Genomic DNA, 26,365 nt, shown 5'->3' with positions numbered 1-26,365 from the left:
TTCTCTGCAGGTAGCCTCATTCTTTCCACTTGAACATCAGATTCAGACACTTTGAAAAACAAGAATTCCTTTTGAAATTGTCCATAGGTCAGACAGAAGAGTGCAGGATAGGACACGCTGGGAGGCTTAAACGTTAACTAGGCCACTCAGCTTTCCCTGATGTCTCCATACGATCTTTTTATTCAGTCCCTGAATTATTTTTCATGTCTGCTGGCAAATAAATCACACCTGCCTCCCTCCTGGGTGCAAACTGTGTGCAAACATTAATAATGATGGTAATAATAAAATAATATTTTTAAAAAACTCTAAAGTCTGATTTGATTTTTGTCATGAGCTCCTACTGCACTCCTTCCCACAGGCCTAGGGCCTTTCTGTGTGCCATATCAAATGAATGTCGGATTAATTTCTCGCCTCATTAGTTTATATGGGGTGGATTCCTGTCTCAGTTTGTCCTGTCTTCAGTGTCCTGGCAAAAAAAAAAAAAAGCAGCTAGTGGCGCTTTCTTCAACGAAATGCTGCCATCTGGTGGCTCGTTATGCTTCAGGCAGGTTTTTGGTGCCGTTTGAGCTAAAAATGTCGATCAGGTCTTCTATTCTGGGTCCTCAAGATTGAGGGCACATAGTGGGATAAGTGCAGGACCAACATTTAAAGATAAACGATCATGCAATTGATCAGCATCTGTCCTGATACACTGTATTTGATGGTTATTCGTGGCACGGGACTATTTAGCAGTTTGTCTAGCGCATAAAGGCAGTTACCTGCTTTATCAGAGCGAAAATGCAAGCCACACAGTTTAAAATCTGGCTTTGCGGCCTTTGTTTTTCGGCATTTAAGATCAAAACATACGGCTACGTGTGCGCTTCAAACTGCACAGAGCCGTCGCCTTTGCAATGTAAACGTCAGATGTGCAGGCAGTGCTGAGAAATTGCGTTTTTATCTCGTATGCACTCTGTAGGGCAGCTCTTATGATGCTGCCAAGCAGCGCTGCGCTGTGTGAGAAATCAAAGCGCAGGCGTCGAGTCGGGAGGGAGCCTATCTTGCGCAGGCTGGATACTGTACATGGCCATTGATGCTGCTGGATAGATGTAGCCCCCGATGTAAATAAGAATGGCGAGGGCAGCGGGTCTGACACGCCGAGTTATCTCTGCTTGACATCGGAACATCACACCATCGGGATTATATTTAAGAAGAAAGAAAGAAAAACGCGGGGTCCGTTTTTTTCATCTGAATCTGTCTTGACAGCTCGCCCGATGGTTTTCATTTGACACAAAGCAGACGGGCGGCTTCTTCTAATAAACACTTGGGAAAAACGGGTCATTATGACCTTAGTATCCTCCAGTAAAAGAAAACCATCGGATTGTTTTTACGCGGCAGCATTCTGCTTGCATCTTTTGCTTTGGATTTCGTGTGCCGTGTCCGGAGAGGGGGATCATCAGTTCAGCGTTGAGGTAAGATAAATGGCCTCCTACCCCCTACCACCACCACCTCCCCCCGACTCTGAGAATCATAAATGACCGTGCTCTCTCCTCCACATCGTCTGCCTCAGCGTGGAAAAAACAAAAAAACAAACAAAACAAAAACAGAACAGAACATGTATGTTGAGTTACCCACGCTATCCGTGGGCACATGCGATAAAGCATAACATGGAGACATTCCAAGCCTGTCAGGACAGCTCACGCACTGGAAAAAAATACCCCTCATTTGTTGGGTGCAATGAAACAGAAGGATGCTCATTTCAGGTTATTACATTGCGGTTCATGAAGTGAGGTGATCCAGCCCACTGATCCAAAATGTGCACATATGAATGCACTGAGATCCGTCTATTTAAAGTACAATGAACCCAAAAATGCCTCAGCGCGTCTGTTGTATTGCTAGAGAAGCTACTTTTTTGACAGGTCATCATGAAGTGAGATGTGCTCTGGCAGCATCACAGTGTTGGAGGAGATAAAACATCTAATGACACAAGTTGCATAATAGGATTTGCTTCTTTTTTCTACCTTATTAATTGATGTCATTTCCATCCTCACCACAGGCTCCCCTCCCACCACTCGGAAGAAATTAAATGCTGAAGCTGACAGTAACACACACACACCATTATTCAATTTAATGGCTCAATGAAATCTTGCCTGATATCTCTCTGAAATCTGTGCCTTTGAACAAACACAACTCATACAGGAAACACACCACGGGAGAAACCGGGAAAAATAAGAGGGATAAAAAAAGGCGTTTAGCAAAGCTGAGTAAGGGACAGAGGCAGAAGGGAGGGATGGGCAGAGGAGACAGTTAGTCAGATTAGCTAGCTGGAACATATCTCATTGGCTGTGTGGTGATAGGGAGGCACCTGGTTGGTGTGTGGACAGCTGTGGATAGTGTGGGTGCCAAGCTCACTTTCAGGACTGAACCTGCCGGTGCCCCTGAATGATTCTCAGCTTCACCTCACTTGTTTGCATCAAATCACACTCTGGCTTTTTAGGGCAGGAGGAGGCAGGGCCACAGTCCTGCTCATGAACACTGACCGAGAGCCGCAAGACACGAACACTGACTAAGGTCAGCAGCAGGGATTCAGCTGCTTTTGTTTTAGCAGTGCTGTCCACACAAGCAACCCTTTAAACCCAAAAAAATGTGCTTGATAGACAATTTAACTAAATAACTGACTATAAATTATTGTATATGTGTGTTTTTCTCAAAATTAGCTTTTGATACTCTCAGGCATACTGTGATGTTAAATAAAACACTGCTGCAGCTCATTCTGTTATTTTATTTAATATTCAGTAGTACTGTAGCCAAAGGTTAGTCACTGTCTCTTGTGAGATGCACAATGAATGATGCACTTTCATATTATTATTATACTCCCACTTTTAATGTATTGTATACATTACAAGAGTTTGGTGGATATGTGTGTTGTGTGGTGAATCATATGCCTTTTGTAATATTCCCAAACTTGCAAAATGTGCAACACTGTAGTGTAATCTTTCCTGTTTTCCTCTCTCAGATCTGAGCTTTGGTCTTAAACCAAAACAAAATATGATGGCTCAAATCTTTCTCCTTCTTCACCCCTTGCAGGGATGGCTACAGAGGTATGGCTACCTTCCCCGCACAGAACCAGGCATGTCTGTCCTGCGATCGGCCCAAACCATGCACTCAGCTCTTGCTGCCATGCAGCGTGTCTACGGGCTCAATGTCACAGGGACACTGGATGAGAAAACCAAGGAGTGAGTGTATACATGTGTGGTGGACGTACTTGCGCAAACACAAACAGCTGAGCAGCACATGCACTTCCACTAGGCCATTAATGTCATGTTAATGCATTATGCTCCACTCGTTCATTTAAAATGCAGAAGGACGGACTATCAGTATTGCAAAGAATTAGTAAAGAGACAGAGATGTTTGTTTCACCTCGCGTCACCTCACCTCACACAACCTCAGTTGAAGGTTTTAACGCTTCTCCCTCTTCTCATTTTGCATGATGATGCAGTGATATCACCCTGAGGTGAGAATTAAAGTTTTGCCTATGTATTGTGTTTGTTTTGTAGTTGTGATGTGGGTATGAATGAGAAACATGAAGGGCTGTAGTTTGGAGTAGTTTAGCGCTGTTCTGCATTCCTTATTTTGGTTCTGTGATTCTCTGGCACCTGTCAGGAAGAGAACTGCTGAGTTCACTTCAATGATTCCTGTTGTCTTGTGACGCAAAACTGAGATCCAAAGTTTTTTAGTCAGCAAACTTAAGTCACCTTCTCTTCTCTTCTCTTCTCTTCTCTTCTCTTCTCTTCTCTTCTCTTCTCTTCTCTTCTCTTCTCTTCTCTTCTCTTCTCACTTTTTAAGCTGGATGCAAAAGCCACGCTGCGGTGTTCCGGACAAATTCAGAAGCACGTCAAGGTCACGGAGGCGGAGATACGCTCTGACGGGACAGAAGTGGCAGCGAACACACATAACCTACAGGTGACAGACGGCTGAGGCATGTTGTCATAGGGAGGTTACGGATTCAGATCTGCTAGTGTTAATTTCCTCAGCTCTCCTCTGTCTCTCATCTCCTCCTCTTTAACCACCTGGGATCACATGCTCCGTGTTGTCATAGAGACCGAGCAAGTACGTCACGTGTGTGTGGGGGGCTCGCGCACAAAAATACAGTGATAATCACACATCCAGAAACACATAAATTAACACATAAATGTACCCATGTGTGCTGCGAGTATGTTTGCTCCACAGTTATAAATAACTTGGTGGCGAAACCAAAAAAACAAAAAAACAAAACAAGATCAGGCTGTTTTGTTTTGCTTTTTTTTCTCCTGTTTTTTGTTTTGCTCGATCATTTTCATAAAACAAAACGAGCCGTTTTGTTTTATGAAATGGGGGCTTTTCGCTCCCCGATATTAAATTGTTTGAAAATTCACAGTGTAAATTATCCATAATCTCAGCAGAAATATTTAAACACTCACCTTATCAGGCCCGATTAAGCCCACGCTTTTAATAGGTTCTGAGAAGAACCGATAAACGGGTCTTTGGCACAACTGCAAATTGACAGGTTTCTGCAGTAATAGACGATAACACTGGCAATTTATTCAAATCCTCCCTTCTTGCCTGAATTTGAATTGATGAGCCACCTCTCCTAATGGAATGTCAATCAGTGCTGAGCCAGTGCTGCCGCTGCTGACTGCACTTTATTCGTGAAAATGAACGGGGAGCGAGGAGAAGATTTCCCATTCCTCTCTGCCTGCCAGACACTGATAACGACTGCTGTGTTAAAAGTTCAGTAAAAAGCTGCCGGGCTTGAAATAGTTGTCAAGTGCAACTTTTTTTAAGGATCTTCTTCTCATTCTGAAAAGTGTGTGTGTGGGGGGGAGGGTGATCAGACAAATTAACAGGACAATGAAGCAGGATGTGTTTTATTTTCCTCCCTGAAGTTTGGAATTATATGCGATTTGTGTCTTTATCTAAACTCGGACTTTGCAGAGTATTTTTAGAGCGAGTTCCTCGACCACCTCTTCAGCAATCTTTTCACTTGGTATGCTTGTTCGGTTTCCCGCAGCATAAAAAATGTTACCCCGAAGGTGGGCGCCCGTGAGACTCACGATGCCATCCGGCGGGCGTTTGACGTGTGGCAGGGTGTGACTCCCCTACGCTTCGAGGCCGTTCCGTACAGCGCCCTGGAGACTGGCAGGCGTGACGTAGACATCACTATCATCTTCGCTTCTGGTTTTCACGGTGACAGCTCACCCTTCGATGGGGAGGGAGGATTCCTCGCCCACGCCTATTTTCCGGGCCCAGGCATAGGAGGAGATACACACTTTGACTCCGATGAGCCTTGGACGCTTGGGAACCCCAACCATGATGGTGAGTGAAAGGGAAAGCTGGCGTGAGGGATGAGACAAGGTGACTAAGACCGGCAACAATGGAGCAAGCAAAGCACAAGAAAGGAGAAGCTACAGCAAGGATGGGGAGGGAGGTGGGCAGGGGGGATTTTAAGATAATTAAAAAAAGAAGGGTTTTAAATGCTGAATGTTGGCAGGAAGGTATATAAACAAAAACTGCATGGAAGATGTGAGGAAAGCACAGAGAAATAAAAAAAAAAAAAGAGGTAAATGAGGACTGACTGAAGGAAAACCATCTAAATAAAGATGGCTCGGCAGGAGGGCAATATGACAGAGATGGTATCACAGGGCATGAGTGTGAGGGATGCTTAACCAAAAAACTAAGAATGCAGAGATGTCTTTGATCCGCCCGTGCTCTGTAAAGACGCATCACTCCATCTGTCAGGATTTTGATGTTTTTTTGTGGTGTAATAAGCTCTTCACACGAGAGGATAGAAGGCCCTACTATTTTAAGATAGTGGTTGCTGGCTTATTCAGTTTTATTGAATTTGATGTAGCCCACTGGTATTTGTACCATTATATAATTTAATATTAATGATATTAGGCTACTTTGCTAATATCCATATGCTAAGTGCTTGCATTCTCCCATCCCATCCGGTTTATTGGGGTTGAGGGGAGGCAGGGGAGGGGTTACAGTTCACTTTGTGTTTGTTCTGGTAACCTGTTTGCCACCCATCAGCTCCTCTCCCTTTCTTCTCATGCCCTAATGGTAACTGTCTCAGGCTCCTGAGTTGAATTCACGTTCACCCTTGTGCAGCATCCCATGGTTATCCATTTGGAGTGCTGGGGCTGATTTTGAAAAGCACCCGTCTCAGCTTATGTGTCTGGAAAGCTTTGCAGCCTTTAATGGGCTTTCACAGCGGTGTAATTGTAAATGTTGCATGTTGACATGTGCGCTAATGGTAGCTCGGGCTTGTCTCCTGGGAGTCCTTATGGGACAATTTGGGTTAGGTGGAAGAGGCTGGTAGTGTTAGATAAATGGTGGTGGGGGTGGGTAACCTTTTAGCTGCTGGGTGACGGTCAGTCGCTGGTCTGTGCAGCGCTCCTGGCAGAGGGGGATATCATGTTGTAAAGGGCAACAATCTCCTGGGGACAGCTTCAGTCACAAGCTGTACTTAAATGGTGTACTTCTCTCTAAATCAGGTTGACACTATGAGCTGAACGCTGGCCATATGTACCAACTGTGACATTTTTATTTTTCCATTTGTGTGCGTGTGTGCGCGCGCGCTTGCATGCAATGGGACGTAGACTCACAATGTTTGTTTGCGCCAACATTCATATGGGTTCAGGTGCAATAAATGAGCGCTTCTTGCCCGATGCCCTGGGCAGCAATCTGAGTGTGTCCCTCCCCGCTTGCTGATGCTCTCATGTGGCTTATCTTCCTTTAAGTACTAAAAGAGAAAAAGTGCACCTGTTTCATATTTTACCTCCAGTTCGCTTTCCTTGTAACTTTTTGCACCACATTAGCTCAGTGGAGGTACAACTGGAGCAGATGGCAGTGAGTAATTATGATTTTCGCTGCTGATAAATTAACTATTATGCACTGAATGGTTAGTCTGTAAAAAAAAAAAAAAGAAAGAAAGAAAAGAAAAGAAAAACTGTGAAAGCTGCACCTGGAGAATGCAAAGCCTTGAAAATACTTTGTGATTTTTAATCAACAGTAATCCAAAAGAAGCAGGATTTTAAATAACAAAACAATAAAAAGAATCAAATTTTCACATTTAAAATCCTGTGAGTAGTACTTGTTTGGCATTTTGGGCTCGATAAATGGTTAAACAATTATTGGATTTGTCTGCACAGAGCAGGTTACATATTGATGCTAGGTAATCATAAAAACTTTTTTTCACACAGTATTTTTTTCTTTTTTGTGAATCTAGTTTGCAGGGTGTCTCTGTACTTTTCACTTGTTAAGCTTTTGCACTGGTGATAGCTGTGGATGGAGACCTGTGTTTACAGGTTCACCTGGACTCAAGAGCAAACAGATTTTAATTGAAAAGGTCAAGAATCAGGGTCATCATACCATCATGAGTGTTAATACTGTTAATATTTGCCTGTTCTGTTTTATCATAATGTGTAATCTCTCTTTATTTTTTATGTTTTTGAACTTTTGGATTCTAACTCATGCCATCCTCTTCCTCTCTCCAGGTAACGACCTATTCTTGGTTGCGGTTCATGAGCTGGGCCACGCCCTCGGTCTGGAGCATTCCAATGACCCCACTGCTATCATGGCTCCTTTCTATCAGTACATGGACACTGAGGACTTCAAACTACCTCACGATGACCTACAGGGCATCCAGAAAATCTACGGTAACTTTCCCAAGTGAATTTCTCTTCAGAGCACGAGCTGAAAGTCTGAAAGAGCACGTAATCAAGACTCTTACGTCTTGTTTTGTTCCAACACTTCACTGAAGCTGTATAGCAAAACAACATAAATAGACAAGCGCTGAAGCTTAGTCACTTGCTTATTCAAATGCTGCTGCGTCAGTCATATTGGGTTCGATGCCAGTAAGCAGCATTTGTCAGCTGTTAAAGAGGGCAGCCAATCTATGCTTTCAAAACAACGTGAGTCCACTAATGCTCAGCCAAAAAAAGGATACAGTTTCCGTGCCAAAATAAAAGGCGCAATGGCCAAAAAGCTGTAAACTCACTGGACACCGACTTAAATCTTGATGAAAGTTTTGAAAAAGACGAATATAAAGGAATGCAGATTGTTACTCCCCTCGAGTCGTAATAAAGCTCAACTTGTTCCTTGTGTTTTAACTGACATTTATTTCGGACAGGAGGATTCTTCGACATGCCTTAACTTGTAATGATGTCCAACCACAGCCGATACAATGCCGTCAGAACTAAAAAGAAATACAAACTTAAATGAATATTCTTAATAAAGCCCCTAAGCATTATATATGGCGAAACATTCCAACAAAACAATCAATAAAATACACATTACACCTCACACTGTGGTAATTGCACTAGAATATCACGCAACACTAGCATATTTACATACAACGAAAATAAACAAAAGAAAACATTTACCTCATTGGCCTCACTCAAAGGGAATAAAACTTTAATCCTTACATCGTGGGGAGGTCCAAAAAAGGCACTCTTTTATTTATCTTACTATTTACTATCTTACTGTGGACGTGCAAACCTCGTGGCTCGTCTCAATTAGCTTGCTGAGTGTGCCAGCCAAAAATACCCTCTTAGCAACAACAGACGGAACTATAGAAAAGGTTCCTATCTAATTGCACAATTAGTAAAAATAACACATTTAAACATATAAATCCAATGAACAAAACATGAATTACTATTGATTTATTTCTTAATATTTCAACTACTAATTGTTTCAACCTTACATATCTAATAAAATGAACTTAAATGCGAGAGTTGCCTATGACGGCAGCTACACTCCCACCAAATCACTTGTGATTTCCACCTATGAACTTATGAAATGTAAACTAATCTGCTTCTAATAGTGTCACAGTCTTGTGTATAGGTCTGTCAAGTAGAACTGGTTTACTCAGTCTCTTTCCATGGTCATCTAACAATGAGTCACTCATTAACAGTTGTACTTTGCGTATACATCCATCTTCACTCGGGTGTATGGCAACAACTTTGGCCAACTTCCAGTCGTTTCTTGATGCTTGGTCATCTTGTACGATCACTATGTCATTGATCTTTGCATTTCTGTTTGTTTTGTGCCACTTTTGTCTTTGTTGTAGGCTCAATAAGTACTCTTTCTTCCATCTGTGCCAAAATTCATTGGCCAAGTACTGGACTCTACGCCATCTTTTGCGAAGATACAAATCTTCCTTTACAAAGTCTCCTGGTGGTGGCAGTATTACTGACGACTTCATGGTCAACAGAAGATTAGGTGTAAGTGGCTGAGGTCCAGTAGGATCGTTGAGTAAATGTGGGGTGATAGGTCTGCTGGACTGAGATCTGATACCACAAACTTCCATTGCATCGGTTGAGTGCTTTCCTTAATACACTGAATGCGATTTGCAACGAAAACATGGAAACGTCTCGCATCGTTGTTGATATATCCCAAGACAACTTGAGAATCTGTCCAGAAGAATTCTTGAGCATCTTCTAGCTCCAACTCTGCTTTGAGCATGTCACTAATCCGCACTGCTACAACTGCTGCAGACAGCTCCAATCGTGGCACCGTAGTAACCTTCGTGGGTGCTACTCTGGACTTGGCAAAGACAAGAGCGCAGTGGACTTGTCCTGCTTCACTGACAGCTCTCAGGTACGTACAAACACCATACCCTGAAACACTTGCGTCTGAGAAATGGTGAAGCTCGTACTTCTGAACTGTCTGAAAATCTTTTGGCACGTAACATCTGTCAATTTTGACATCTGCTAGATTTTTTAGATCCAACAACCAGGACTCCCACCGTGACTTCAGATCGCTTGTGAGTGGTTCGTCCCAATCTGCTTTCTCTCGACACATTTGCTGTAGTATCTGCTTCCCAAGTAGAACAAAAGGTGCCACAAAGCCAAGTGGATCGTAAATAGAGGCTACTGTGGACAACACTCCTCTTCTGGAAAGTGGCTGCTCGTTCACAACTACTCGAAACTGGAAATAATCCGAGTCGATGCACCATTTGACACCTAGGGCTCTTTCAATTTGTTGCTCGCCCAGTGACAAGTCCTTTCTTACTGTTTCTGCACAATCTTCTTCCGGTAGCGAATTAAGCACTTGCTTACTGTTTGAAACAAACTTGTGAAGTCGCAAGCCTCCTGTGCTGCAAAGTTCCTTTGCTTCCTTCACCAAACAAATTGCCTCTTCTTCTGAGTGGAAACTGATAAGACCATCGTCCACATAAAAATTTCGCTCAATGAATCTTATGGTAGCTTCACTGAACTTGCCTTGACCTTGTGCAGCAATATACTTGAGACCAAAGTTCGCACAGGCAGGGGAAGAAGCAGCTCCAAACAAGTGTACGCGCATGCGATAGACAGATGGAGTAGAGTTGAAGTCTCCATTGTCCCACCACAAGAAGCGAAAGTAATTTTGATCTTCTTCTCTGACTCTGAATTGATGAAACATGCGCTCAATGTCGCACATCACTGCAACTGGACCTTTCCGAAATCGGCACAGGACCCCCACTAGAGAGTTGGTTAACTCTGGCCCTGTAAGCAGGTAGTCGTTCAAGGACACCCCTCCGTACTTTGCTGAACAATCAAACACCACTCTTATTTTACCAGGCTTTTGAGGATGATACACTCCATGGTGTGGAATGTACCAGGCAGGGCCTTTGTCCAGGTCTACAGAGGGAACTCTTTCTGCATCACCACGCTCTATAGTCTCTCTCATGAACTCTGTGTAGTCTTTGTGGTATTGCTTGTCCTTCTCAAATCTTCTCTTCAAATTTTTGAGTCTGTGTTCTGCACAGCTCCGGTTGTTTGCCAGACTTGGTCTGTCTTCCTTAAATGGCAAAGGTAACTCACAGTGTCCATCTGCTTTCATCTTCACTCCTTCTTCCATTATGGAGATGAACCTTAAATCTTCTTGTGAGAAGTGTGAATCTTCCACCTTTCTTTCATTGAAGTCGGACTCGAGCACTTTAATTACATCTGCAGATGTGACCACCTCTTTGACTTGTGTGCGACAGACGTATTGCACTTCTTTGACCAACTGCTCAGCTGACTGATTGGGTGTCACTTCCTTGACAATGATCTTGTGGCTACATCCTATGGCATCCCCATAGTCAACACATGGATTAGCTCCTCCAACTATTGTCCAGCCAAGGTCTGTTCTTTGGGCAAAAGGTTCATTATCTTTTCCCGCCACAACTTCTCTGGGTACCAACACTTGTGAACAATTGTAACCAATGAGCAGGCCTACGTCACATTCAATCAGTGGAGCGATTTCTTCAGCCAGGTGCTCTAAGTGTGGCCACGCTCTTGCTGTCCTTTGTGTGGGAATATGACTCAAATTCGCAGGAATAAACTCTCTTGTGTATGTCACAGGAAGAGGAATTCTCCTTGAAGAAGAGAAACCTCTGACCTGTAACCCAGACAGCCTTTGACTTGGTACTAAAGTGTCTTTAGAAGACATTGTCGAGAGCTTTAACTGCACACATTCCTTCTCTGCATCCAGAGCATCTGCCTTTTCCTTCAAGACGAATGTCGTGTCACTTTGGCTATCAAGAAGAGCATAGAGAAGAATCTCATGTTCAGGATTGCTTGTTGTGGATAACCAAACTGGAATGATTGTAGATGTGAGATTACTTCTGTCACTTTGAATCACACGGTTTGATATTGCTTCACTTGGTGCTTCCTTGGGTTTGGTTTCTCTACTCTCTTTATTGCCTTCCATCTCTTTCATTTGTGGTTCCTTGTCACTTTCCTTTTCTTTCCTTTTCTTTGAGGTTTTGTCTCGTTCCTCATGCAAACATGTCGGGTGTTTCCCTTTACATGTGTCACACATCTTTCTCCTTTCACATTTCTTTGATTGGTGTCCAAAGCCTAGACATCCAAAGCACAGTCCCTTAGTTTGCACAAATTTGACTCTTTCACTCAAGACCTTGTCCATAAACTTCCTACATGTGTGAATGCTATGATTTGAGTTTTCACAAAACACACATTTTTTTGTGTTGGACGTCTCTTCTGCAGCACTCACTAGCACCTTTGCTCCAACACTTCTTGTCTTGAAAGATTTCATTTTCTCTGAGTCACCTGCTTTGAGTGCATGAAGCGATGTTACTGGATTGCACGCAATCTTGGCTTCTCTCGCAATGAAGTCAACAAAGTGGCTAAATGTTGGAAAAGAACCATCTTGTTCTTCAATTTCAATGACCTTTCGATTCCATCTTGCTGACAACCAATCAGGTAGCTTGCTTAGCATTCTCTGATTCTCATTGCAGTCATTCAAAACTTCAAGACCTTTAACCTGAAGCATGGCCGCTTCACATCCTCTGAGAAAATCTGAAAATTCTCGAAGTTCAACGCTATCCTTGTTCCCAATCCTTGGCCATGATGTCAACTTATCTCTGAAAGCTTTGGTGATTACAAATGAACTTCCATATCTTTCCTCCAAAATGTTCCATGCTGAGTAATAAGCACGCTCTGTTCCCAACAGAAAATAACTCTCAACAGCCTTTCTCGCCGGTCCTCCAACATACTTGTGAAGGTAGTAAATCTTTTCATTCACTGGGATGTTCTTTCTGTCTATCAGCATTTGAAACGACATTTTCCAATCCTTGTACTTGAGAGGATCTCCGTTGAAGACTGTAGGTTCTGGTACTGGTAGGCGACTTATGTGAATGGACTCAGCTAGAGCTTGGGCCAATGTTGTGGTACTATCTTCCTGTTTGCTTTCTCTTGGTTGTGACCTTAAGTTGGCTTGTGGCATATCAAACGGCTCTGCATTTGCATTAAGTTGCGAATGTGCAAACTGATTCATCGGTTTAGCTGTGACATTTCTCCGTTTGCTCCTTTCGTGCAGAAGGTCTGATATTTCTTCATCTGAGCTTCCTTCGTCATTGTACACTTTCAAACGTGCTTTAGCAGCATTCATTCTCTTTACTGTTTCTAGCCTTTCAAGCTCTCTTCGCTTTTGCTCTAAGGCCTTCTGTTTCTCAGCATTCTCTGCTTCAAGGATTTCAAGTGCCTTTCTTTCACTTTCCAATTCCTCCATAATCTTCAGAGTTGCTTCAGTAGCTGCAAGCTCTGCAGCTGCTTCTTGCCTCTTTACAGACAACTTACTTGAGCTTCTTGATTGCCTGCTATTCGAACCTTTGGATCTTTGAGAGGCGGCAGAATTGAATGCTGATCCTATATCACTCCAGTGAACCAATCTCTCAGAAAGTTCTTCGTCTTCTTCTGCTGCTAATTTTTCTTGAGCTAGCTTTATCATCTTTTGAGAAACCGCATCACAGGTGTCCACTCTGCGGCGAGTGTCTGCATCAGGAGTTTCATGATTGCGCAGTTCATCATAAACTTGTTTCACTTCTGCCGAGGTATGTTCAACTCGGCCGATAAGCTCTTTAAGTTTTGCACTAACAGGTTCTTCAAGTGCCTTTTTGCCTTGTTTTGCAACAACTTTCCACATTTCATAACTGACTTTGAAGCGAGCTTGAAGCTTGTTCACCTTTTCATCATGTAGTGCTTGGCCCCTTTCAGTGAACTTCTTAACTCTTTGACTTTTCCTCAAACTTCCTTCTTTAGTAGCTTTACTTGTGCATGGTTCTGGCAAACTTTCTTGCTCTTCAAAAGCTTCTTGCTGCTCCACAGCTTCAGTGTCACAGCCTTCTTGCTCCATGTCACAGACAGTCAAAGGTATTGTACTACACTCAAGTCACCTAGGTCAACTTAAATACGTGAATAGTCACCTTATGAAGCACCTAGGACCTTAAATTGCTTTACTTTAAAGAGTCAACTTAAACATATGTCACAAACTCTTAAACCAAAATAGTAAATTGCTCTTCACTTGTAGTAAAACAGAAAATAACCTTCAATGTCAAACAAAATACTATAATGTGACCTTTAAATATCTAATGCAGTCTTAAAATAAGCAAACCCTTATAATCAACTTAAACGTACCTTAATTACAGTTACTTAGCATAAACAACAATAACATGAGCTTAAACTTTTACTCCAAACCACCACACTTCCACTTTCATTGCTTGACAGAGTCCCTTTAAGATGAGCTAAAGAAATCTACTCTCCACATTTAACTTGTATAAACGTGTTACTTCTTTGTAGCTTAACCAAGCTGCACCGCTGGACTCTGGTTGCTTTATGAGATGTCTGTGTGTGTGTTTGAGCGTCTTTGATGCTTGAGAGAGACGCGAGCTTAATCACGTGACCCGGCGCGCTGTCGGCTCGGCTCGGCTCAGCTCCGCTCCCACTCGGCTCAGCTCCGCTCCCGCTCGGCTCCGCTGCGGCAGACCTCTTTCTCCTTCTCTCTCCTCCAGCACGAAGCAGGCTGAGTTCTGACTGTTACTCCCCTCGAGTCGTAATAAAGCTCAACTTGTTCCTTGTGTTTTAACTGACATTTATTTCGGACAGGAGGATTCTTCGACATGCCTTAACTTGTAATGATGTCCAACCACAGCCGATACAATGCCGTCAGAACTAAAAAGAAATACAAACTTAAATGAATATTCTTAATAAAGCCCCTAAGCATTATATATGGCGAAACATTCCAACAAAACAATCAATAAAATACACATTACACCTCACACTGTGGTAATTGCACTAGAATATCACGCAACACTAGCATATTTACATACAACGAAAATAAACAAAAGAAAACATTTACCTCATTGGCCTCACTCAAAGGGAATAAAACTTTAATCCTTACATCGTGGGGAGGTCCAAAAAAGGCACTCTTTTATTTATCTTACTATTTACTATCTTACTGTGGACGTGCAAACCTCGTGGCTCGTCTCAATTAGCTTGCTGAGTGTGCCAGCCAAAAATACCCTCTTAGCAACAACAGACGGAACTATAGAAAAGGTTCCTATCTAATTGCACAATTAGTAAAAATAACACATTTAAACATATAAATCCAATGAACAAAACATGAATTACTATTGATTTATTTCTTAATATTTCAACTACTAATTGTTTCAACCTTACATATCTAATAAAATGAACTTAAATGCGAGAGTTGCCTATGACGGCAGCTACACAGATAAAATACGTTCTATTTTGGGTTTTTTAGGTCCACCGGATAGAGCCCCACAGCCCACCCGGCCTCCACCCACAGTCCCACCTCCTCGCTTTCACCCTCCTTCCGACCCACGTAAACACGATCGCCATGCCAGACCCCATCGGCCTCCACTGAGTGCCAAACCCTCCAGCCCAAACTCCAAACCTAACATCTGTGATGGAGGCTTCAACACTCTGGCCATTCTCCGAAATGAGCTCTTTGTGTTCAAGGTAAAATCGGTCATCACATCAGAGCATTCTGGGATTTCATCGGTGGCGATAAAGAGCAGTGATGATTTGACCTTGTCCGTTTTTACAGGACCAGTGGTTCTGGAGGGTACGAGACAATTCAGTAGTTCCTGGCTACCCCATGCAGATAAGCTACTTCTGGAATGGCTTACCTCCCAAAATTGATGCCGTGTATGAAAACAGCGAAGGGAAATTTGTTTTTTTCAAAGGTAATAACAGCAACCGCTCTTTATTTTTTGTGTGTGTGTGTGGGTGTGACTGTAGTTCAGCTACTGGTAGTTAACACCCCCTTTACGTTAACTGGTCCTAAATGATCTGTTCATGGCATTAGGGCACCAAACAGTCTAATGACTGCAGGACCAAAAAATAATGTAGGTTTCTAAACATGAATGTAAATATGACGGTGTATTTTAGTCAAGGTAGGTAAAGAAAAAACTAAGCCATAAAGAGCAGGGGGGCAATGTGTGATACTGCACAAACAACCTCTAATAAATTTCTCGCAATTTTACCATTTTAGAACGAGACATCAAATATTCTCTGAGATGATTAGGTCATTAATTTCAATAAAAAGAAGAATTAAGAAAATGTAAGAAAATCAGAATCAGCCTTTGCACTCATCGCTACCGATGGCTGTTTATTATAGCTTCAGTGGCGGACCTAATCATATTATACTTTGCAATCAAAAGGGCCAGAATTACCAGAATTACCACAGTTTAGCGTGAACTGAGCCTATTTAGAGGAAAGCAAATTAGACGAAGTGACAGCTTTTGTGCGCGTGTGCCATTTCCTGTTTATTGGAGACACCAGAGGTGTGATTGATTGGTTGATCCACACATGCCAAAATTGAAGCTATTGCTCCAATATGACAATAAATGTAAAAACAATGCTACGTTTAAAATTACATATGCTTTTGGGGCAAGGAAATGCATTCATATTTGCCAGGCTTTACTAAAAAAAACATTTTAGTGTAAAAAACACAAATTTATACAACAAATCTTCTTTATCCTTAACTACAATATATGTAGCGAACAGTTTGCCACTAAAAGTTAAACTAAAGAAATGTTCCTACCAATAAAAAAATGGACAAAATGTGCTTTTATTAAGTATCCTGGGTACACACCGGCTACATATGTGTATCTAATAATGTCTGCGATTTTGACTATGGGAATATAACATGGGATAAACAAACATGCCAGTATTTTTTAGTCATTTATGAGTTCTTAGGCATCCCAGAGCACACCTGGGTGAGAGTTAATCCATGGGTGTGCTCCCATACAGAATGAGAAATTCAGAGACACTAGTAAAGCTGCTCCTGTTTGCCTCTTTCTCACACACACATGCACAAAAGTCCAAATATGCTAATAGTCTCTAACAGCCTACCTCTTTCCACATTTTAAAAATACAACCCAACTATTTTTTTCAAGTTTTTAGGCTTTTAAATGTTAACATCTATCTTCCTTCTGTGTTTGTAGCCAAGCTGTTTACATCCAATTTTTTATTAGCAGCGAGCCACAGACCAAATTAGGCAGGATAAGCAATCCCACCACAATTTCTGCAGAAATTCCATATTCTGGTTAATTAAAATAATATTTTATTGCATACCATCACTTCAAGAACACTGGAAAGGGCATGTTGTGTTGGTATGTATATGTGTGTGTAAAGACCTGATATTCAAAGCGCAGAGAAAACGTTTATTAGTCCAAAGATTAATCCAAGATGAAGGCCAGTGAGTCCAAACCACAACTAAACGCATAGAGAAACAGACATGCAGGTGACAGGCAACACAACAGAGCACAAATTAAAACACACAGCTATTTATACTAGGACCACACTGAGGGTTAACATGGTAAAACTAATAGCACTACATGAGTGACAACAGACTATCAAAATAAAACAGGAAGTTACTCAAGAAACCGCAACAAGACTTAAGCTTGACACAGAAGGACACAAAGGACAGAACGAGAGATTGCAGAAAATAAAGCATAAGCAGAATACTAATGGGAGCAAACAGGAACTGAAACAAAGCATTAAGGCACAAAATACAAAGGAATGTGAAAATCTGGGGAGCAGGGCAAGCTTTACAGTACATATCTTTCTTTTTTTTTACTGTAACAGGCGACAGTGAGGTTGTTTTGCTTTCTGTCTGGTAGGAGAACGAGTGCAGGTCCAGTGGAGCCGTCCGTCCACCAGGCAGATTAACATGACATCTGTCACTCTGTGGGATCAGAGTGCCTCATGCTTTATTTATTCACTCATAGGGACTTAACTGTGTGTGTGTGTATTGGTGGGTTTGTGCATGTGAGCGTCGAGCTACTTACTGCACAGCAGCCCTTCTTTGCTCTGCCTGAGGCATTTATGATCAAACTGAATTAAATGCAACAATAGCTTCAATAAAGCTCAACACAACAAGTCTCAGTAGAGTTGTCTTCAGAGCATCAGCTTGCTGTTTATTGTATTGTACTGTAGATAACACTGCATAGATTTTCCTGCTGAACACATATTCTTAAAACAAGGTGACATCTTCTGACTCTTGAAATTACATGAGCAGGGGAAAAAAGCCTCAATGAAAAGAAAGAAAAGCAACAACACAAAAGAGTTGAATGAGCTGAAAGCCCGTGGTGCTTTTTTTGAACTCATATTTAGTTATTTGCTTTGTCCCAGTGCAATCTAACTTTGCCCGTGTATTTTAGGAAACCGTTTCTGGGTCTTCAAGGACACAACTCTCCAGCCTTCGTACCCTCAGGACATCTCGCTGTTCGGGAGTAGCATGCCCACACAGAGTATTGAGACAGCTGTCTGGTGGGAGGATGTCGCCAAAACCTACTTCTTCAAAGGAGACAGGTCTGTGTAGATTATTAGTCGTGTAAAGATTTGGACAGAACTGAAACTGCTCAGAGTAAAAACACCATGCACCATGGGGACATTTGAAGGATAGAATGTTTTTTAACATATTCTATTATAGATAGCATATGATTATTAGATTATATATCTATTATACACTCATATATTGATTACATCACATCCACAGTGTGCCTTTTGTCCTGTCTCCCTTCCCTCACCCCAAGCCGTTCACAGCAGATGGCTGTCCCTCCCTGAGCCTGGTTCTGCTGGAGGTTTATTCCTGTTAAAGGGAGTTTTTCCTTCCCGCTGTTGCCAAGTCCCTGCTCATAGGGGGTCGTCTGTTTGTTAGAGTTTTCTTTTTCTATTATTGTCTTTACCTTACAATATAAAGACTGTTGTTGTGATTCACAACTATACAAATAAAGTTGAATTCAATTTAAATGTTTTAACCTTTATGTTACGCAGCAGATCCTAAAGACAAAAGAAAGCATCTTTTGTGCTTTCCTCTTCCTCCACTGCGATATAAGGGGAAGGTTTTTGGCTATGCTTGGTTTGGACACCTTTTGCAGCATTGATGGCCTGAAGTCTCCTACAAGTGTCCGTCAAGCTTGGCACATCTTCTCTTTTAAAAACATTATCTCTCATCCATCTTGGCAGAACAGTTTAAGCTCGATCAGGATTGTCAGTGAGCTCCCATTTTTCTAGTCTCTCCAGAAATGCTGTTTTGGGTCCAGAATTCAAGACGTGAGCTTTTGCCTAAGCTGGACCACTTTGGAAAAGGTGTCCAGTCCCTGTTGCTGAAAAGCCTCCTGACAGCATCAGGTTGCCACCGCTGTTTGACTGTGCAGATGGGTTTGTGGAGGTGGTGCTCAGTGGGCGGTTTCCAGCCTAGAATCATGGTGATATACTTCAGTCTTCAGTCTGTAAAATGTTGCTTCTCTGGAGTTGTTAAGGTACCTTTTGGCAAATGCCTGGTGGCCCTCATGAGGAATGGTTTGATTCAAAGTAACCACTTGGTTCTTAGTTAGCAGATTACTGAGTTTGATCTGTTTGGCCAGATCAAGGAACCGCTGGGGATTTGAGATTTCTTTGATTTGGGAACGATGGAGATTACTACCTTCTTTGATCTTAAAAGCTTTGCATCTGGACTGTATGTTATCCTGTGCATGGATTCATGCAGAGTATAATTGGGTACCTGCAGTTTGAACTGAATTGAATCCAAGGATTCATTCCAAGACACCAAATATGAGAATCTGGTGTTTATCTGAGTGTGTTGCAAGTCCTAAAGTTTGAGTTTATGCCAGAGTGACTCACATGTTAAGCTGTCAAGTTAAATCATATCCTAAGAGGTCATAGGACGCTGTGATGGGAGCTGACAAAATGCTTTGTCATGATACTATCATCCCAAACCACAAGTTGCCACATTTTGACAAACAAGACATTTTGTCTTGAGCGTGATTTTATCTCTCTCTCTCCCCGCGTGTATGACAGGGAGGTGTTTGTTCTAATTCAAAGAAATGACAGTTTGCAGCGAGATTTATGTGCGTGAGCACGAGTGTATGAGAAGCACATCAATCACAGCTACTAGTGAAACAGATCTATGTGGCAGATACACACAGAGCATGGATGATTGATTTACCACTTTCTGTGGTCATGTGAAATACTTGAAGTCTGTTGCTGATCGTTAAATAGTCACATGGAAAAAAACGACATTTGATTGCAAGTTATAGATATGAGTTTGTGACAGTAAGCAGAAATCCAGTGCAGTGCTCTCGTCATCCCAGGCTATGATGTCTTTGTTTTCCTGAAGGTAAATGCTGAACTACAGTTATTGCTTTCTGGGCTTAGTGCGACTTTTAAGCAGATCAACTTGAAATGAAGGCCTGTTCTGTGTTGAACTGGTTGACCTACTGAGCAGTAGACCTATTTTCAGTGTTGCAGACATGTTGGTGAGTCCTGATTATCTCAAGCTAAACATAGACTTTGTCTCCCAAGTGGTTTTGTTCTATATTGCATAATTTATATCTTACACAAATAAACAGAGCTGTAGCATAAATTCAGGCAGGCCATGATGTCAAGCTCAGCATAATCCTGTCTGTCAGCTGCTTTTGCAACCCACTGTTATCCCAACTTCTCCTTTTAATGCTGCGTCTGATTATTATGTCTTATCCACTGATCCACTGATGGCTGCTTGTATGTGCATGATCCCTGCTCATGTGTGAAGAGTGTTTCAAAACATCTGTCGCCATCAGTATTAATATCTCCAATTAGCTAAAACGTCAATGTCATTATTGAGGTCCTGGCCAGCAGTTCTTTACAAATCACTGCCACCCAACGCCTTTGTGAAGTCCCGATTAAGGGAGCTGTCGAGTAAAAGAAAAACTTAGCGACAATTTTTTTAAAAAATATTTAAGTGTGTTTTGAGGAAAGTAGTCCTAACTCCTTGTATGATATTAATGCCTGTGATGTTCAAGGCTACAGGGTTGTTAAAATGACAAATACATCTATTGTTTCCATTTTAAGTGACTAAGTGATGGTAACACAAGTGTGCTAACATTTTTTAATACTTATTATGACTACTGCACTAACTAACAGGTGTCCCTGAACCTCTGTATTGACTCTTTTTTGATATATTTGCCTGTCCTGTTGTAGATACTGGAGGTACAACGAGGATATGAGAACCATGGACCCGGGTTACCCAAAACCCATCACCATCTGGAAGGGCATCCCTGACTCTCCACAAGGGGCTTTTGTGGACAAGGCCAACGGTATGTTTGCATTACTGACTGTAAAATCTGTAAGAAATAACAATGTGATACCAGATGCCTGTAAAAGGTAATAAAAACAAACACAAAAACAGGAAGTTGATAAGTTTATGTGGCAATATCCAGTTTGTTTTTGACTAGTATGTAGTACTATAAAGTAGTGCAACCAGCTGTGAAATACATTTAGAGTAAGTAATGTGTTTTGAGTGGGCGGCGGGGGCAGCTGAATAAGACATGTTGATTCCAGCTGGAGACCTTTGGTGCATCTTGCAATCCATTACTTTGTTTTCCAGCTGTCTCTACACTGTTTAACAAATTCAAAATATCCCCAAAAAGTCTTTAAAAGACTGCCTATATCCCTAAATCCCCAGGTTTCACCTACTTTTACAAAGGAAAGGAGTACTGGAAATTCAACAACCAGCTGCTTCGCGTGGAGCCTAACTACCCGAGGTCCATTCTGAGGGACTTCATGGGCTGCGACAGCCTACCCGCCGACCCCGATTGGGACTGGAGCCCCACGGTGGTAGAGGAGCGCCACTATGACAACGGTGATGCAGACGTTGTTATCAAACTAGACAGCGCTGGAGGTACGGAGAAAGCGGTGGCCATTGCTATCCCTTGCGTTCTGGCGCTGTGCATGATGGTCCTCCTCTACACTGTTTTCCAGTTCAGGAGGAAGAGCACGCAGCGCCACATACTGTACTGCAAACGCTCCATGCAGGAGTGGGTCTGAGGGATTGTCGCTGCACTGTATAGAAAGGGTTGTAAACCTCTGATAAAGGTCTAGTTATTGCTCCAAGCCCTAAGTACAGTAATTGGGAGCGCTGTAAAGGGTACAGCAGATGAGGTTTGCCATGTAGGCAGATTTCAGAACTGCTCGAACTCGTGACATGCAAACTGCAAAGAAGTGAAACGATCAGCAGAACTCAAACGAGGACGGTGCTGGAGCCACACCTATGTCTAACTAATATGTATGTATCAGCTTTGACTTTTTCTGTATCTTGGAATGAACTCAATTAAGTGAGACAGAGTTAAGCTTGTGTACGTGGGACCTTTGTCTATCCCCATCTCTGCACGCCACTTAAAAAGCCCCAAGCACTAACTTCAGTGGACAAATTAGATATAGGCTTCTACTTTGCTTTCATTTCTTAATTAAATTGCCCTGAGCTGTGCTTTCCTTAATTTAGGGTCCCCTGTAAAAGATTATTCATTGTGCTGCGGATTCACACACGAACCAAATATGACCTTTTTCTTCCAAAGAGGATTACTGCTTGATGTGTTGTTTTTGATGGGATTTTTTTTTTCCCCTGCGTGGATCAAACTTCGTGGACCATACTCTGATTTTCTTTTGCCATGTCTATTCATATCCACCCGTCTGCTCACTAATCTGTTGGGATAAGACGCAGCCGTTAGAGGTAGGAATTCAAGACTGTTGTGGAGTCTATCTCCAAAACAGGGGCCAAAAAAACCTCTCTGCAATATTCATGAGACTGCCTTAACCACACATTGCTTAAAGTTCCCTTTGCTCTCTTTCTCCTTTTCTCTGGTCCAGAGAGTTGAAGATGCTGAGTGAATTCCTTACTGCCCAGACGTTAAAGCAGTATTTGAGGAGGTTTATTGTTCTTGAAGTGTGCTAAGCTGTGCCTGGTGGAAAGTAGGCTATCAGCTTTCATTTACTCCATCACCTGAGGGTATGAGAGAGGAGGGCGTTTGTTGTACACTGTAAAAAACAAACAAACAAACAAAAAGGCACAAATGTGCGGGTAATTTACATTGTGCATTACCTGTTTTCGTTGTTGTTGTTGTTTTTGGTTTTACAGAAGTTTCCATGAACGGTAAGTGGTAAAATCGAAAGGTCATTAAAAAAACAAACCATGAGTAAAATATAAATATGGAAAATTAATTCATTTTAAAACCGTACATTGTACTGCATTTCTACTATTTTTTTTACAGTGTATGTTTGAGGGAAAAGAGGGGTGGATACCCACATTATAGATGTACTGTACTATTATTGAACTATTATATTGAACAACCAACAACCTGCATCCTTTTTACCTGCCCGGTTTGGACAACAGTACTCCAAACAGCGTTAATCCATATATTTTAAAAAGCTTTACAAATCCATGTTTTTTTGGTACAAGGTTTGTAAGTTTACATAATATTTCATATCGAACAAAATAACTTGATCCACCTGTTTTTTTGAAGACAACATATTTCTTAATAGAAGCAAACAATCTCTACTTACCACAAGCACAACACGTATCAGTGGCCAGTGCTGTTGCCCAGATTGCTCCATCGTCTCACTACTTTGTGCAACAAGGTTTTGATGCACAGCACTGCTGTAATCAAGAAAATATGTCTAAACATGCAGAGGAATTAAAAAGCAGAAATAAAGACACTAACTTTTTTTGATATTTGAAAAAACTCTTAACCAGGTTTGTCTGTGTTTTTAAAACTCAGGCTGTTTTATGCAATCTAACTCTTGACTAACCACTATACAAACACTATGTTACATTAACAATTTACTAATCCCAGTTTATAGAACTAATAAAAAATGGAATTAACAGGATTATTTGAAAAACAAAAACAGCTAAATTTAATCTAAAATATTTCTCATATACAGTATAATATGTGTCATTTAATATATGCATAGTACATATATAAATCTTATGAATTTAGGAAAACAAAACAACATAAAAAGACAGGCTCTCTCCGAGGTGAGATGGAGCCAAACTGAGCAAAAGCTTTTCTGTCACCATATAATGTGTTATAAATGCAATACAGCCTGGATCCTAATTAATATGTCGGTCTGCCATATATGTAACGACGGGGTTGTGCGGCGTAGCATTTCTCAGAGTATGCCAGATGATCCATCTCCATTCATGATGTGATTTCAGTTCTTTTTGCTACTCTTTTACTTGAAATGGTCCTCGGCACCAACTGTACAGGATATCTTACATAACCCTCCGCTGATATTGAGGCAATGCCATTTTATAACATATCAGATAGGGAATTTTAGATTGAAAATGTTCTTATCTTTGAATGATCTACTGAAAGGTACATGTATGGAGCTGTGATTGATGGGTTAAAACCTTTATTATACATAATTTGTAACAGATACAAATTAAATCTTAAATAAGGGCAATGCATGCCGTGTTTAAACTAAGATGTCATTCTTTCATAGCCGTTGCCCGTGGGTCATCCTCGTACCAGTCTTTCCCTCGGTATTTAGATGAAGTGGTTGGTCAGACTTGGATTTTTTCTGCTCAAAGCATTGGCAGTCATGCTATATGATCCATGTAAAAATGGCTAGCTTCCTTCTCTGTCCTTGCTGTTCTAGTTTTCATGCAACAGTCAACAGTAATGAAAGAAAATGTAAAGACAGGAGCAGCTTTGCTTTCCCGAAGCAGTGCTAAATCGCTGTGCACATCAGTCCCTGTCGATCCATGATCAAGTTGAAGCAAAAGCCTTTGGCTCAGTGTCGTGTATGATGTCTTATCAGTTTGTGTGTTTGTGGTGAGGATCTGGTGGCGCCAGAGCGTGTGAAGTGAGGCAGGTCAGTACTGTATTTATTGCCGTATTTATTCCTGTGTGCTCAGAACCTCAACTCTCGCATTGCATTGTACTGAGGGCAAGAAATTGTCAATAAAATGGGAGTGAAATGCAATATTTTTTCTAGTCTCACAGCTACTAAGTAATCCTTGTCCTTCTGTTACTGCCTAAGCAACAAACCATTTCATGTGGCATATGGTTTTCCGTCTTTGAGAGGGAGACCAAATGTTTAAAGGTTAAAAACTCTTCAGTGAACTTTGTCATGCATCAAGTGAACGAACCGCTGGACTTTTTTTTAGATATGTGAAAAGCAGAAGGTCACAGCGCGTCAACATGTCCTTGGTTGTCCCCAGACTCCTGAGTGCTTTTTTTAAGGTCTGCCTTGACACATGCTGCTAAGCATTAGGGCTAATTTAGAGTGTCATTAAAGGAAGTGGATGAGGCTGATTAGACAGCAGTCATTACACCAGAGAGGCAAGAGACGAGGAGCATTCTGCAGTCACTGCAGTCTAGATGTGATAGCCAGATGCAGTACATGCCATATATACTCCAAGGCACAGTGTATAAGAAGTAAACATTTGGCATAATATGTATATATATATATATATAAGCCAGACTGTATACTGTTTCCTTCAGGCAGTTCTGTTTTTAATCCATCCATTTCATGGATAAAGAACATGCTGTGTGTTGTAAATAAAACAAGTGCATAATGAACGTGTCCTGTTATCACGCTCTCACACAAACATAACCCGTCTCTCCATTACAGCGACAGCATGCAAAGGCACATTTATATGCAGCATTAAAAGATAATTTATTTAAGAAACTGGGATTCAGTTTTGCACAAGATACATTTAGCATGTCTGAAATGAACAGTGACAAAAGCAATCAAGAAGACTCAATGTTCCAAGCTTTTAGGCCTTGATTTTGAGAAGATTAAAAAAATCACATTATTAAAGCTATTATTAAATCACTGACGATGGCACATGCAGGATAAGGAAGCCTACTCAACATGTAGCCTTTTGTGTGGGACTCTCCGCTTTCTTTCAGAGTTACAATAGAAAAGTGCAGAAAATGTTCTGGTTCAAATTTTCCACATGTTAGAATTAAATGTTAAAGAAGGTAGGTGCTTATTTTCTCTGAGTTTCAAGTGTGGAAATACCTTGTTTGTATCCATTTCTTGATTTTAGGAAATGGACTGACCTGAACTGCTGTACTGGGTTATGGTTTCACCACTGGTAAAGATGAACAAACTCCAGTGTTAGAATAGGTGGACAACAAAGGTATGATTTTCATAATAAAACATGTCTGTCTCCGATATATGCAGTAGTGATTCGTGTGATGGTTAGCATCATCACTTCCGAGGAAGAATTGATGGTTTGAATGAGAGTCATTATAGTTTTGTGTTTTCTAATTAGTTTGTGTGTTTTAGGGTTTGGTTTTTTTTTATTTTAATTTTCATTAGTTTCAGTGTTTAGTCATTTTAAGTATTATTGCATAGAGGCAAGATTTAGTAAAATCAGTACAGGTACCACAATCAAAACACAACTACTGAAAGCAGTTGACGCACAATGTTTTACATGTCAAGAGTCTTACTAAACATGTCGTAATAACCTAATAAATACTGTGAATACACTACCATGTCTATAGACTGAGAAAAACAGAAGTAAAAGAAAGTTTTATTAATATAAAACCAAATTACAACAACAGTAGCCTCAATGCACTTTGGATTCTAAGGTAAAGACCCTACAATAATAGAGAGAAAACACCAACAACCACATGACCCCCGATGAGAAACACTTGGCGACAGTGGGAAGGAAAAACTCAATTTTATGAGTAAGAAACCTCCAGTAGAACCAGACTCAGGTAAGGGCAGCTGTCTGCCATGACCAACTGTGGGTGAGGGGAATGAAGACAAGACAAAAGCGT

The 26,365-nt window shown here is 41.4% G+C and overlaps 1 protein-coding gene across 2 annotated transcripts; it reads left to right on the top strand.

Annotated features, from left to right (window-relative positions):
• The first annotated feature begins 967 nt into the window (after positions 1-967).
• On the top strand, positions 968-25,153 carry mmp16b (matrix metallopeptidase 16b (membrane-inserted)). 2 transcript variants are annotated; one of them, XM_085440376.1, is made up of 11 exons: positions 968-1,448; positions 3,064-3,212; positions 3,476-3,490; positions 3,823-3,939; positions 5,027-5,331; positions 7,515-7,676; positions 15,046-15,263; positions 15,352-15,490; positions 17,972-18,122; positions 20,775-20,890; positions 21,259-25,153. In XM_085440376.1, exons 1-11 carry the CDS (start codon positions 1,320-1,322, stop codon positions 21,618-21,620), a joined length of 1,863 nt encoding a protein of 620 aa, XP_085296502.1. In that variant the 5' UTR covers positions 968-1,319; the 3' UTR covers positions 21,621-25,153. The 2 variants fall into 2 exon arrangements, with proteins under 2 accessions (XP_085296502.1, XP_085296503.1); XM_085440377.1 differs by lacking the exon at positions 3,476-3,490.
• The last annotated feature ends 1,212 nt before the right edge of the window (positions 25,154-26,365 follow it).

The sequence above is a fragment of the Copadichromis virginalis genome, linkage group LG18 (genome assembly GCF_057382275.1).
Source record: "Copadichromis virginalis isolate Kocher_CV1m ecotype Utaka linkage group LG18, C_Virginalis_male_GT1.1, whole genome shotgun sequence".
Classification (NCBI taxonomy): domain Eukaryota; kingdom Metazoa; phylum Chordata; class Actinopteri; order Cichliformes; family Cichlidae; genus Copadichromis; species Copadichromis virginalis.
This window is presented reverse-complemented; position numbering and strand designations above follow the sequence as displayed.

Coding starts and splice junctions, on each gene's coding strand:
- mmp16b (XM_085440376.1), top strand. CDS start 1,320: ATGACCTTAGTATCCTCCAGTAAAAGAAAACCATCGGATTGTTTTTAC. Junction 15,264..15,351: donor ATGAGCTCTTTGTGTTCAAG/GTAAAATCGGTC, acceptor CCGTTTTTACAG/GACCAGTGGTTCTGGAGGGT. Junction 20,891..21,258: donor TTTTGTGGACAAGGCCAACG/GTATGTTTGCAT, acceptor CTAAATCCCCAG/GTTTCACCTACTTTTACAAA.